The sequence below is a fragment of the Amphiura filiformis genome, chromosome 9 (genome assembly GCF_039555335.1).
Source record: "Amphiura filiformis chromosome 9, Afil_fr2py, whole genome shotgun sequence".
Lineage (NCBI taxonomy): Eukaryota > Metazoa > Echinodermata > Ophiuroidea > Amphilepidida > Amphiuridae > Amphiura > Amphiura filiformis.
This window is the reverse complement of record NC_092636.1, coordinates 31,916,413-31,928,974: the sequence shown is the minus strand read 5'-3', so window position 1 is coordinate 31,928,974 and position 12,562 is coordinate 31,916,413. Positions and strand designations below refer to the sequence as shown.

Here is a 12,562-nt window from a genome sequence, read left to right as displayed (position 1 = left end):
TGTTAGTTTTCATTATAAATATGATGAATTTGATTGATTGATTGAATGATTGATACTCTTATCTATTTGGCTTTGTGTTTTAATTGGTTTATGATTAAATGATCATAAATAAATAAATAAATGCATCCAGCTTAGACCCAGTACCTGTTCTATACCAAGGTACTGGACATATGAAAGATGCTAAATAAATTGATTGCCAGGATTCGCTAACACTACTAGAGTCTCTGCACTCCATGAGTAGAGTTTGATAGTAGGCCTGGACACAAGTACTAGTATTTTATTGAAGTTACTTTTAAATAAGTACAACTTGAAGGTCCACAATCCTTGGCCAGTCCAACTCAGGAATGTCTGTGGTAAAGTTGTAGCATTATACTTACCACACAGCAAGAAATCTAAAATTCGGATAATATTCCATCATGCATGCACTAGGACTTTACACATATTCTGCATAAATATAAGTTTACACCACCTGCTCTCGAAGGTCACCTGAATCAATCTGCATTGTGGGATACAATAAAATCCCCGTCTTGTGGGTGAATGTCACTATTCTGTCCTCATAAAAATAATGTTACTGGATTAAATGGACTTAAACATGCTGCTACATTTCCAGATGTGTTGGTTCCTCTTTAACATATTTGTGACATGGTCAGAGGGAATGAGTCACATGTTTACCCCAAAAATGAATTTTACATGTGTTTCTAAAGAGGACATTTGAGAGCTTTTAGAAACTGAAAACCTCATGATGATACAACTTTCTTTTTGCGAAATCATGTCAATTTATCAATCGCTGAAAGCAATATGAAACAAAAGAGTTTTAACACTTTCTTTGCCAATATCTCGCAATCAATATTAGCAACATCCGACTCATTTCCTTTGATCATGTTACATTTGCTTACTGCCAGAAAACACAAAACTAGAATCAAGTTATTTAATGAGACAGATCTATACCAAATTACTAAGAGAATGTTTTTGATTTGCCTATACTTGTACAGTGTCATACGAGCAGTTCGGGAGACCTGCGCCGATTGGCTACGGGGAGAAGAACCAAGAGATGACCCATGTTTGAAAGGAGACAAAGACCCCAAGGTGCAAGGAGGATACAGGATTGAGGTACCAAGAAGAACAGTGGCACCATCTAGTACACAGGTATAGTACCAGCATAGGTCATAATGCTGGCTTCATACTTTCTTCCGCTTGCCACTGAGGGACTTGAAGATTCATCATCCCGCTTATATATTTCTGCAAGCGGAGCGGCACACTGCTAAACGGCAGCGTCATGACTCTGAAAGCCAATGCCACTGTTGCCGCTCTACACTGCTCCAAAATTGTGTTTTGTTCTCATATATGTCACAGCAGCACTGATCTGAGTTTACTTAAATTCAACTCCACGTGATGCTGCCGCTTGGGCACAGCGGTGGAGTGATTCCATATATCGGCTTGCTACTGGTCACCGCTGGTGCGACTGCGCAGAGAAGCAAAATCGTTGTCAAAGCGGCAAGCAGCAGGAAAGTATGAAACCAGCATAACAAAGTATTGAAGGGAAGGAGGACAATGAGCTATTCTAGTTGAAATCCATACACCCCGTATGAAAGACATGACCTTAATCTCCCACACATGGGTGTAGATTTCAAATGGAATCACACATTCAGGTAACCCCATCTGAAAGACCATATTTCAGGTCTGAACAAGTACGGTAGTCAACCATATTATTCATACATACATTATTTTGACCTTTACACTGTAGATATACATGATGCGTACTATGCTAGAGTCACTGATCGCAGACAAAGGAGGAACGGGGAAAAAGACTATGCGTAAAGAGCTTGATGGTCCATCACTTGACGCCATTGATGACTTCCATAAGAGGACATTCTTCTACAAACATCTTGTTAACTTCACAGGTAACAATCAGGGCTTGAAAAATGTTAAATTTCCCACAATTTACAGCATCATTTTATACACAAAAAAGACACAATTCCCCTCCAAATACCAGAATTTCCCTCCAAACATCAACATTTCCTGGGAATGAACTTCCCAAATTCCCCACTTTTTCGTGCCATTGTAACAATTGAATTATGTGCAATTGTCTTTTTATAAATGTACTATTTCAAAAACATCCAGATAGAATTCATTCACATTGTTTTGCCAATGTAAGAAAAGAAATTTGAAGAAGTTAGGGTCGGTTGCTGAGGGCAACACAACAATTTATTTTGGGAGGGGAGAGGCCCAATTAATGAAATGGTCACAATCTTACTTGGTTCTCAATTTTGAATAATCATGTTTCAAACATTACATTCTGAACTGTCAAAATATGTTTTTATGTTATTTCTGGCAGTGATATATCATTTGCAAAGTTCACAGTGGTCAAATATGAGATAACCATTTTGTCCCAAAATTATACAGAAATGTATATATTTTCATCATTTGCTAAGAATTTAAAACAGTTTCTATGTGGCTGTAGGTGGAACTAATAGGGGCTAATAATTAGACATGGTAACTTTTATCATAAGTAAATCTAATATTTCAAAGTGGGCACTATATGATACTCAGCACAAACGTACCCTGATTGTAAAACACCCTTAATTGGAATATTTAGTATACAGTCAATATCACTAGACTACTGCCCTTATTCGTCAACTGTCTGGGTTGACGACTGAGAAAACTATGTGAAAAAAAGTGACAGACTTTGCAACAGGATTCTTGTGGCATAGAGCATGCACAGTTGTGTCCAAATTGACCTTTTGACAGAGTTTGTATCTTTTAGAACTTCAGAACGTGATCTTGTCACAATGGTGCTGTACATGGGAATCGCTAGTCAGTTGCACTATGGTGCACAACCAAAGTCGCAAGAGAATATTTTCAAGAGTCTATCACGATATGAACTGTCAGTTATTTAGTCATCACCAGGGACAGGCGATTTTGCGGACAAAAATAGCAAATTGCGGAACTTTTTTTTTTCAGTGCAAATCATGTATCCCTAAATTGCGCGGAATTGCGCGGAAAGAAAGTTCAGCGCAAATCGCCTGTCCCTGGTCATCACTACGAAGCATAACACAGTACATGTGGAGTGTAGACAACTGATGGAGTTAGTCACTAATTACATGCCATATAATATTTTGTTTTAATTTATAGAAACATTACAACAATGTTGTGATCTGTCCCAGTTGTGGTATCGTGAGTTCTTCTTAGAGATGACCATGGGTGAACGTATCCAGTTTCCAATTGAGATGTCAATGCCTTGGATATTAACTGACCATATCTTAGAGACCAAAGAACCATCCATGATGGAGTAAGTCTTATCTTTTTATTCAAAATAATAAAGGTACCAGTTTTGTTCACCCCTGTATATCCTACACAAGGACAAATATGTCAAAATTAAAACAAACAGCCAGTATCTGTACGGGGCTCTAGTTTAAGACCTCATTTGTTGAAATTAGTTGAGAATTAAAGAAATGGTGATCTTCAACCTAAGGAAGGAACAAAGTCAAAAGTTGCACTTTTGTGTTCTAATCATAATCAATGAAAGCATGATGCTAGTTTCAATCTGCCAATCAGTGGAAGTGTGTCACTAGTTCTCTTTGTGTACAAGTCAATAGGGCATGCAATGGAGCAAACTGCAACTTTTGAATTTGCATCTTCCGTGGGTTTTTGGATTGTTGTGTCTTTATTTCTGGAACAAATTCAATGAACGTCAATTTGAGCTAAAAGATACAGCTATTGGCTGCTGGTTCTAATTATGATATATCTGTCTTTGTTTAGGATGTAGAGGACAGAGGGTGAACATAATTGGTACTTTAATTCTTTTGTGCACTGTATATTTTAAATGATAAATTTGTCATCAATTTATAGAGTATCTCTAATTTCATGATTTGATTACTAAAATGAGCAGATTCTATTTGGTTTTTAGTTTATATGTGACAGAAATCACTGTGCTTCCAGACAGAGGTGTCCATCTATAATTCTGTACCATGTTGCAGGGTTGACATGCCTGCTTTATTGGATCTTGTTTTTAGTTTAAGGACTGATAAAACTGCAGTGTTGCAGACTTCTGGATCAAATCAATTTAAAATATTGCTGAGGGAGATGGTTTTGTTTCCTCATAATGGGACGACATTAGCTAACCATAGTGCTAATTAAACAAACTAAAACAATACCAACTGACCAGCAGTCAACCAAATTAGTAACATTTCCTCTTTAACATAATTGCTGCTTTATCATGCCACATTTTCTACCCAGGTACATCTTATACCCACTAGACTTGTACAGTGACAGTGCCCAGTACGCCCTTACCAAATTCAAGAAGCAATTTCTCTATGATGAAATTGAAGCTGAGGTAAGTTTGATAAACCTTTTTAGTGTATGTAAATTTTACATTATAAGTACTACATAATCTTGAATTAAATAAAGCAGGGGGGGGGGGGACTGTACCAACTTCGAGAATTGGATTACAGATTATCTTATGTGTCTGCAGTTTTTCTTAAACTTTCATTGAAGTTGAAAGAAACTGCCCATATTTTATAAATTTGCTTGGAAGTCTCACATAACCACCTATATTATATTGCTTTTTTTTGTAGGTGAATCTGTGCTTTGATCAGCTAGTGTACAAGCTGAGTGATCAGATCTTTGCCCATTACAAGGCATTAGCAGCTAGCATCATGTTGGACAAACGGTTTAGGACTGAATGTCAGAATAACGGCATCAGTATACCATATCCTATGCCTAACAGATATGAAACACTATTAAGGCAAAGACACTTACAAGTAAGTAGAGGCCATTTGTTATTACGGTATTAATTAACTTGTGTCGTCTAAGAAACCTTCAAATGTGAAGACCAGACAGTTGTAGAGGACAGAAAAATTAGTTGATCATTGGTAGCGTGAGATAATACACATAGTCATGGTTGCATAGTTTTGAGTATGGATTAACACAGTTGTAAAGCAGTTATTTGTTTTATTTATGCTAACAAAAAAGTAGGTTGTATTAGGTTCATCTGGATTGTCAATTTGAATTCCCATCTGACACAAAAAAGAGGTATTTGGTATATAGCTAGTCTGAAATATGATAATAAGGCTATACTTATTCTGTGACAGATTGCCATGTGTAATATGCAGTGGATGTTCTTTTAATAAGGCCAAAAATCAAAAGATTTGTCTCAAAGCTCACAAGTGGTTTGAAAACAAATGTGAAATACCATTTTTTTTTAATTCCTGACTTGGTATTTTGAGAAAAAAGTCTTGATTTTCGCCGATTTTTTCCGGGGAAAAAAAAGAATTTTGAAATAAAAAAAATTTCCACATTTCTTTTTTTTTTCAAATCGTGCAATTTTATGCGCACCCAAGCTTTGAGACAAACTTTTTTTTTTTTGCCTGACCTCATTTGAATACTTGGGACTTGGAACACGCAACAAAAAAATTGTATGTTTCTGAGTACAATGGTAACTTAAAATGGATAATAGAATATCTGGAAGAAATATATGATCAATTTTATGTGATCAAACATTTGTTAGAACTTGGAATAGATTAAAAAACAAAAATGTAACATCAAATATTCTGCATTCAATAAAAAGTCTGTAGGAAGCTTTACTTTACTTTACACATTTCTTACATGTCATGTTAACCTGTACAAATCTTTTCTTCTACAGCTCTTAGGTAGATCCATTGATCTGAATAGACTGATCACACAGCGAATTAGCACAGCCATGCAGAGGAGTCTGGATTTAGCTATCACAAGATTTGAAGCTAGTGATCTTACTTACATAGTGGTAAGCATTAACTGTCTCCGCACGGATGTCGACTGCAGACGACAAATTTAAAATTTAAAAAAGATATTTAAAAATTTCAGAATTGTAAATTTTCATTATCAACTTTTGGAATTTGCATTATAAATGCATTAAAATGGGCACAAACAAGCCTGTTATTGGTTCAGTGGTTCTTAAGATAGCTCTTATATTTTGAGAAAATATCTCAAAACTTTTTATGTTGGAAGCATATGGCTAGCATGAATAGCATTAACCTAATTGTTATAATTTGTTCAAAAAAACAATATACTTTTGAAGAATTAGAAAGCTGTATTTGATTTGCTGAAGATGCAAAAGTGCATAATTTCATTGGGTATTTTGACAACTATAGGCAAAATATCTAATTTCCAATCATGAGAGCCAACTTTGGTACGCACAGATATTTGCATCGAGTGTACTACACAAAGACCACATGCTTACGGAGCAAGCACATCTTGAGAATTGACCAATCACGGTCTTATGTTGCGCAATCGTGTTGTTCCACAAAAAGTACACTGACACAACAGTATGCAGAAGTACGACCTCTGATGATCAAGAATGAGATATTTTGCCTATAGACGAATCCAAATACACGCATTCCTACACCTGACTAGCAGCCTTTAGTTGGGTAGCCGTCGGCTACAATGCACTCAAAATGTGAAATGATTCGCCTGGTGGAAATTTTAAACTGCATTCCATCACCCGTTTTACACCTTCCGCGAAAACACAGGTAGACAAAAGAATAACACAATACAGTTCCCTTCGACAAAACACACAGCATGGTCTATTCGTTTGTTGAAGTGACATAATAATCGGATTAACTATACGGGGTATCTATGCATTGATGTACTTGCGAACAAAAGGACTATGTATATGAATAGATGCGACGGGATTACCTGCGGAATTATCTCCATTATATATATTATTAGCTATTATTCTATTAACCCTCCTCGTCATTGCATCTTCTCTAGGTGTTAGGCGGCTTTTATTTGCACAATCGGACGCTCAAAACACCAGGTTGGTGCTAGCGGCTACCCAAAGATGTCCGACCAAATCCTGACCATGACTTGGCTACTTGGATTCGTCTATAGCTAACAGGCATAATTTCTTCATTGATGGTGGCTCTAATTCTTAAAGGCTGAAACTGTGCTCACCTGTAGAGCTTTCAGAAAGTTTGATCAATACACTTTTGGCCCTATGACGTTCTCATATGCTTTACTAGGTTTATAATATCAAACTCACCGTAAACCAACATTTCACTTATAAGATATGATTTTTTTTTCTGTACACAGGAACTTGACTGCCTTTTAGAAGTCAACCGCCTCACACACAAGCTACTCAGTAAGCATATTACACTCTCAGATTTTGAGTCCATGCTGCGTGAGGCAAATCACAATGTGATGGCGCCGTATGGACGCATCACCCTTCATGTCTTCTGGGAGCTGTACTATGACTTCATACCAACGTTTTGTTACAATGGAGCTACTGAAAGGTAACAATGGTAACAGTGTGTAGAGCACTTAGCTGTGTTGTTGCTGTTGTAAACTCACTCCCTGTATAAATCTGTTGTTCAGTACATCCAAAGTTGCTATGTTTGTAATGCACATAATGTTGGGCAGTCTTTAATAGCATTTATAACCAAAAAGAGGGGGGAATTTGAACTTACTTTCGCTCTTATGTTCTCAAGCCTCAAAATTAGCAGATCTGGACCAGGAGCCACACATTTGGAAAAACAGCTCCTGGTCCTGTGATTATCTAGTGAACCAGAAGCCAATTTTAAAGAGCTAAGAGTCATTTAAATTTTAATTGTACACATTAAATACAAAACCTGCTTTAACTACCAGGCTCTATTTGAAAAAAATGTACAGCCTGGTTCATATGATATTGGTGTGGACCAGGAGCCAAAATGTTATGACCATTGTGTAAATGGCTCCTGGGTGCCTGCATATTTTGAAGCTTGTATGTTCTAATAAGGGTTGGTTGGCTACTACTGTAACATTGAATTGTCAAACCAACCTCACAACCTGACAAAAATTTGAAACGTCTTTACTTTTACATTTTTTTACTGGCTCCTGCGCGTATATGTATAGAAATGCTATTCAAGTATTGGGCTGTTCCATTTGAAATACACACACCCTGTGGAAGATTTTGGAAATATCTTCCACAGTGGGAGTATGAATTTCACATGAAATATACACATTAAAGTAGCTCCATTTGAACTTCATTCACCCACTGAGAAAGATTCAACATGAATCTTCACAGAGGGAGGGTGAATTTCAAATAGAGTTGGCTGATGTGCATTCCATTTGAAATTTATACCCCCATTATGGACAATCTTCCACAGGGGGAATGTGGACTTTAATTTATTGGCCCATTCAGTGATTTGCTCATATGGTCAATCGTAAAAATCATCAAAATTCAGATTTTGGTACCTTTGTCATTGTCATAAATATGTAAACATTGCTAGTGGTTCAGCCGAAAGCCGTGTATTTAAGACAAAAATAAGGAATTTACATGAATCTGTAATTTAGATACTGACAGTATCTAAATTAGCTACATGTATTTGAATGGGGCTTCAACTTTGTTAATACTGCTGTTATCCTTGTTTTTTGCCAAATTTTTCATTTCAAAAATATCAAATGACAATTTGAATGTCTTATCCTTCACTTTTAAAGGGGGACTCCGGCAATCATACCATTATGCCTTATATGTTAGATAATTATCAAGCCCGAATCACATTGTTTTATTTAAAACAAACTCATATTGACCATAAAAACGAATAAAAACAGTCAGCTCTCAACACGGGATATTCAAAATTCCCGCGCCGAAATTGTCAAAGTGCAATGACGTAATGGTTATTTGTGTTCAATTGTCGTCAGTGAGCCTTCATTGTATTACTGGACTTGATTGCACTCGGCGCCCGGGAATTTTGAATATCGCGTGTTGAGAAACGGATGTTTTTATTCGTTTTTATGGTCACTATGAGTTTGTTTTAAATAAAACCATGTTATTTGTGCTTGATAAGTATTTTTCTAACATATAAGGAATAATGTTGTGATTGCCGGAGACTTCCTTTAATTAATTTATAAACAATTATAATTTTTTTACACTTTCGCTGGGATCACTGAATGGGTCTTTAAGAAGCCCATAATTCTTGGTAATCATTTTCCCTTTCTAAAGTCCTTTGTTTTGTTGCCAGTATTTGTGACATTTGGTTGATACTATTTGCAATTTTGTGTGTAAATCATATGCTAATTTATGCATGAAAAAATCAAATTATGCATGTAAAATTGTGCAGTTGCTATGAAAATTAACTGGAACAAACATATTTATGTGCAGCCATGTAGAAGTTTATTTTTCAATTTTTCCTGGAAAGTATAAAAACAGGTTCACCCTTTATATATGTAGCAACTTTAAGCTCATAAACCATATTGATAATTTGTGTAAAATTTGCATGAAGAAAAAATTGTTATACTACGAGATTTGAATCAAACGAAAAGCATATTGATGAGTGTACTTTGTCCTACTGATTCATAGATTTAATACATAGAGCAATTTCAAAATATGCCTTTCCATTCCCCTATGCTTTAACCCTAGAACTACTGAGCCATATTTTTTAACAATTTTGTGTTAATAAAGGGGCAAAGGGGGTGGTTGTTGAAACTCCCCCAATGTTCAATTATAAGCATCATATACCGTTATAATGTGAGGGCGGCCCTGCAAATTTGGGAAATTCTGGCTATGTAGTATAGGCAAAATTGATTTTCGGCTAAAAATTCTATAAAAATGTGATTACCGTATTGTTTGTAATAAACGCTCCCCCTCTAATAAACGCCCCCTCCAATTTTTCTGTGAAAAATTGACAAAAATGCAAACATTTCCATGCCATATCGTGTAGGTAAGCTTAAAACTTGCATTGGTCATGTCAGTCACGATCGCTAAATTGCATTGACAAAACCTATTATGACGCAACTCCCGTCCATTTCATTGCCTAATTATGGTAGAATTTCACTAATTCCATGCACTTACAGGTGTAATTTTGTTGTATTTCCCACTTAAAATATCATTTTCCATGGCGCCGCCATCATGTATAGTCGTAAATCCTTCTTTTAACAGGAGCACCATCGGAAATTGAACCCGATTTTTAATCTTTTTTCACTGACAATTCACTTCTAATAAACGCCCCCCTTTTGGAAAAATGCAACGCCCCCGGGGCGTTTATTACAAACAATACGGTATTCTCCTAAATATAAAAGTAAATAAGAGCAAAATTCAAATCATCACCCCCGGGTAAGGTGCTGGGGTAAAATTTTAGCACTAGAATAAACGCAAAGGTTGGATCTACGATTAACTTGGGTTGTTTGGGCGTAAACGTGTGCGTTTTGTTACGACGGATACAAAATCTTAGGTGGGGGGTTGGTACAACACCTCCTTCGTAGTTCTAGGGTTAAAGGCCAGGCCAAAAAAACTGTTTTGTTATAGTAGTTAATGTACTTTGTTGTAATGTATACTGCATGTTGTACAGTAAATAACTATGCAGCAGCATCCAGTGTTGTACATAATATAAATTAGATCACAGGTTTTATGAACATAATACAAGCAAAACCCCAGTCATCCCATATCAGCTTTTACTAAACTTCATCAGTGCTGCATGCAAATTTCAAATAACTTCTACAGCATGTACTTTAAGGGGTGCATGGTTAAAACTAATTTCCAGCCATTTTTATTTGCTAACAGGCTGATCCGATAGTCATGTGTAGCAATGTCAAACTAGCTGTATAATAATTTGAGCTTTATGTGAACTACAAATAATAACATGCATGCCTTTTAGTTTCGTTTCTGAGAGAATTCTATTTGAATATGTGCAAATAAGCTTCAGAGAAATTTTGGTTTATATGAGTGCACATCAGACATCAAATTGCATTCTGAATATGAGGCATGTCCTTCTGATATCAAGATATTTTGATTTTTTGAAATTGGCAATTTTTTGAAATTATCCAAAATTGATATTTTTTTTATTTTTCATATTTTTAAGAGTCCTAAATTTTTTAGGTCTTAGTCATATCATTTAAGGTGGAGTGCAAAAATGCATTTTGTCTGTCTCAAAAGACATACTGATGGTTGAGTACTTATTTTCAATAAGCATTATTTTGTTTTTTGTTATGTTACGTGTCCATAGGTACTTATGTATAAGAGCAAATACGGCATATGATATCTCATTCACACACTTTACTTATGCTGATTATAATCTTAAAGGAGTATTTTGTGATCCTAGAATTATCTTTTTATGACATATTTCAGTAGATATCTACGAAAAAAGCTTATTCCCCACATTTCAGTTGATTCCTATTTTGCGTTCTTGAGTTATGCTTGAATATGTGTATTACACTGCTCCATAGCCACTGTGCTGTAATTTTGTTCTGGTGTACCAGAATGTAATTCAAATTTGACAATATTTTTGCTAAACAACTCTGCAGAGCAAAAATTTGTTTGTACATAAACATGTATCTATAGGTTTCCAGTAGCATAAAAATCTCAACTTTTTTTTAGAAAAGTGGGGGGGGTGGGGTGGGGGGGGGGTTATGCTGTGGATCACAAAATGCCCCTTTAATCACACACTTTTCATAAGTATTTTAACCAAAAACAATTGTACATTGCTCTTTGCTTTTCAAGTATTTTATCATGGTTTTAAGTTGCTTCTAACAAAGACCTCTCTTTTTAAGTTTCGCTCACTAACCAAACCACACATCAATGCTAATATCTTCTTCGGCAGGTTTGTGCGGACAAGGTTGACCTTCATGGACCCCCCAAGCCGAGACAAACCACCGTCTGCAGCTGCTTCCTACCAATACGGCAGTAAGGTACTACTAACTGACCCCCCTCATAAACTAGGTTTACCACTGTATAAACTGGGTTTGCTGCTAGTTACTAAGGTCTTAAACTAAGTAGATTAATAGTTTAATGACTTGGTTTAATGAATTTTTGTGAAAACAGATTTGTGAGGACAAAGTTCATGCTTATTGACCCTCCGTCGAGAGACAAGCCACCATCGGCTGCACCGTCGTACCTTTACGGGAGCAAGGTATCTGAGTATCTATATATATATAGGCATAGAACATCATTGTGATTTGCTGGTGTTCAGCTTCACCATCTGCAATCCATGCACATCCTTTTGTTTTGATTTCCACATTTATTTTCCTATCTTCTTTCCAAAATGTTGATTTCCATACCCATTTTGCTTATACCCATTCAGTTGTTTTAATCATGGTGGGGAAGTAATCATGCTTATGTTGTTCTTTTGTTTTGTTTCCACACATGATAAATATATTGTTTTGTGCATGCTTTCAAGATTTTTTTGCTACAATTATATTTATTTTCGTTGAAGTAGAAAATCAATACCCCCTTGCTTATCCTCTCCCTGGTATACAAATTATGAAAGAAAATGATTCTATGTCTAAATATATTATGCAGAATTTCAATCATGCACCGGTGGAGTGGGCAACTTACAGACACAACTTAATGGTACACTGCATGCTTACTGATATTTTGACCAAAAACAAGAAACGGATTAATTGATCTTCTGGTTTTTGTTCTTTTCGTCACATTGCACCACTATGTTCTAAGCATTACCAATGCATATGGAGAAATTATGATTGACATGTTCTTTCATTAACCCTATGAGAACGACCTGCCTATTGGTCAAAAAGAAGTTTTCATTATCAATGGGACCAATCAGCAACATTGTTAGAATAATTACACCACCCAAAAAAATTGGGGTGAATTATT

At 35.9% G+C, this 12,562-nt stretch overlaps 1 protein-coding gene across 9 annotated transcripts in view; it reads left to right on the top strand.

Annotated features, from left to right (window-relative positions):
- LOC140160877 (cytoplasmic FMR1-interacting protein 2-like) overlaps nucleotides 1-12,562 on the top strand; it is a 56,607-nt gene that overhangs the window by 30,145 nt on the left and 13,900 nt on the right. For 7 of the 9 annotated variants that reach the window (XM_072184208.1, XM_072184205.1, XM_072184204.1 and 4 more), the window contains 8 exons: nucleotides 993-1,146; nucleotides 1,745-1,901; nucleotides 3,133-3,289; nucleotides 4,237-4,333; nucleotides 4,575-4,760; nucleotides 5,642-5,761; nucleotides 7,069-7,268; nucleotides 11,550-11,637. In XM_072184208.1, the coding sequence (XP_072040309.1) occupies nucleotides 993-1,146; nucleotides 1,745-1,901; nucleotides 3,133-3,289; nucleotides 4,237-4,333; nucleotides 4,575-4,760; nucleotides 5,642-5,761; nucleotides 7,069-7,268; nucleotides 11,550-11,637 (1,159 nt within the window). Of the gene's footprint in view, nucleotides 1-992; nucleotides 1,147-1,744; nucleotides 1,902-3,132; nucleotides 3,290-4,236; nucleotides 4,334-4,574; nucleotides 4,761-5,641; nucleotides 5,762-7,068; nucleotides 7,269-11,549; nucleotides 11,638-11,770; nucleotides 11,859-12,562 lie in introns of all 9 variants that reach the window. The other 2 variants (XM_072184207.1, XM_072184202.1) reach the window with 1 other exon arrangement.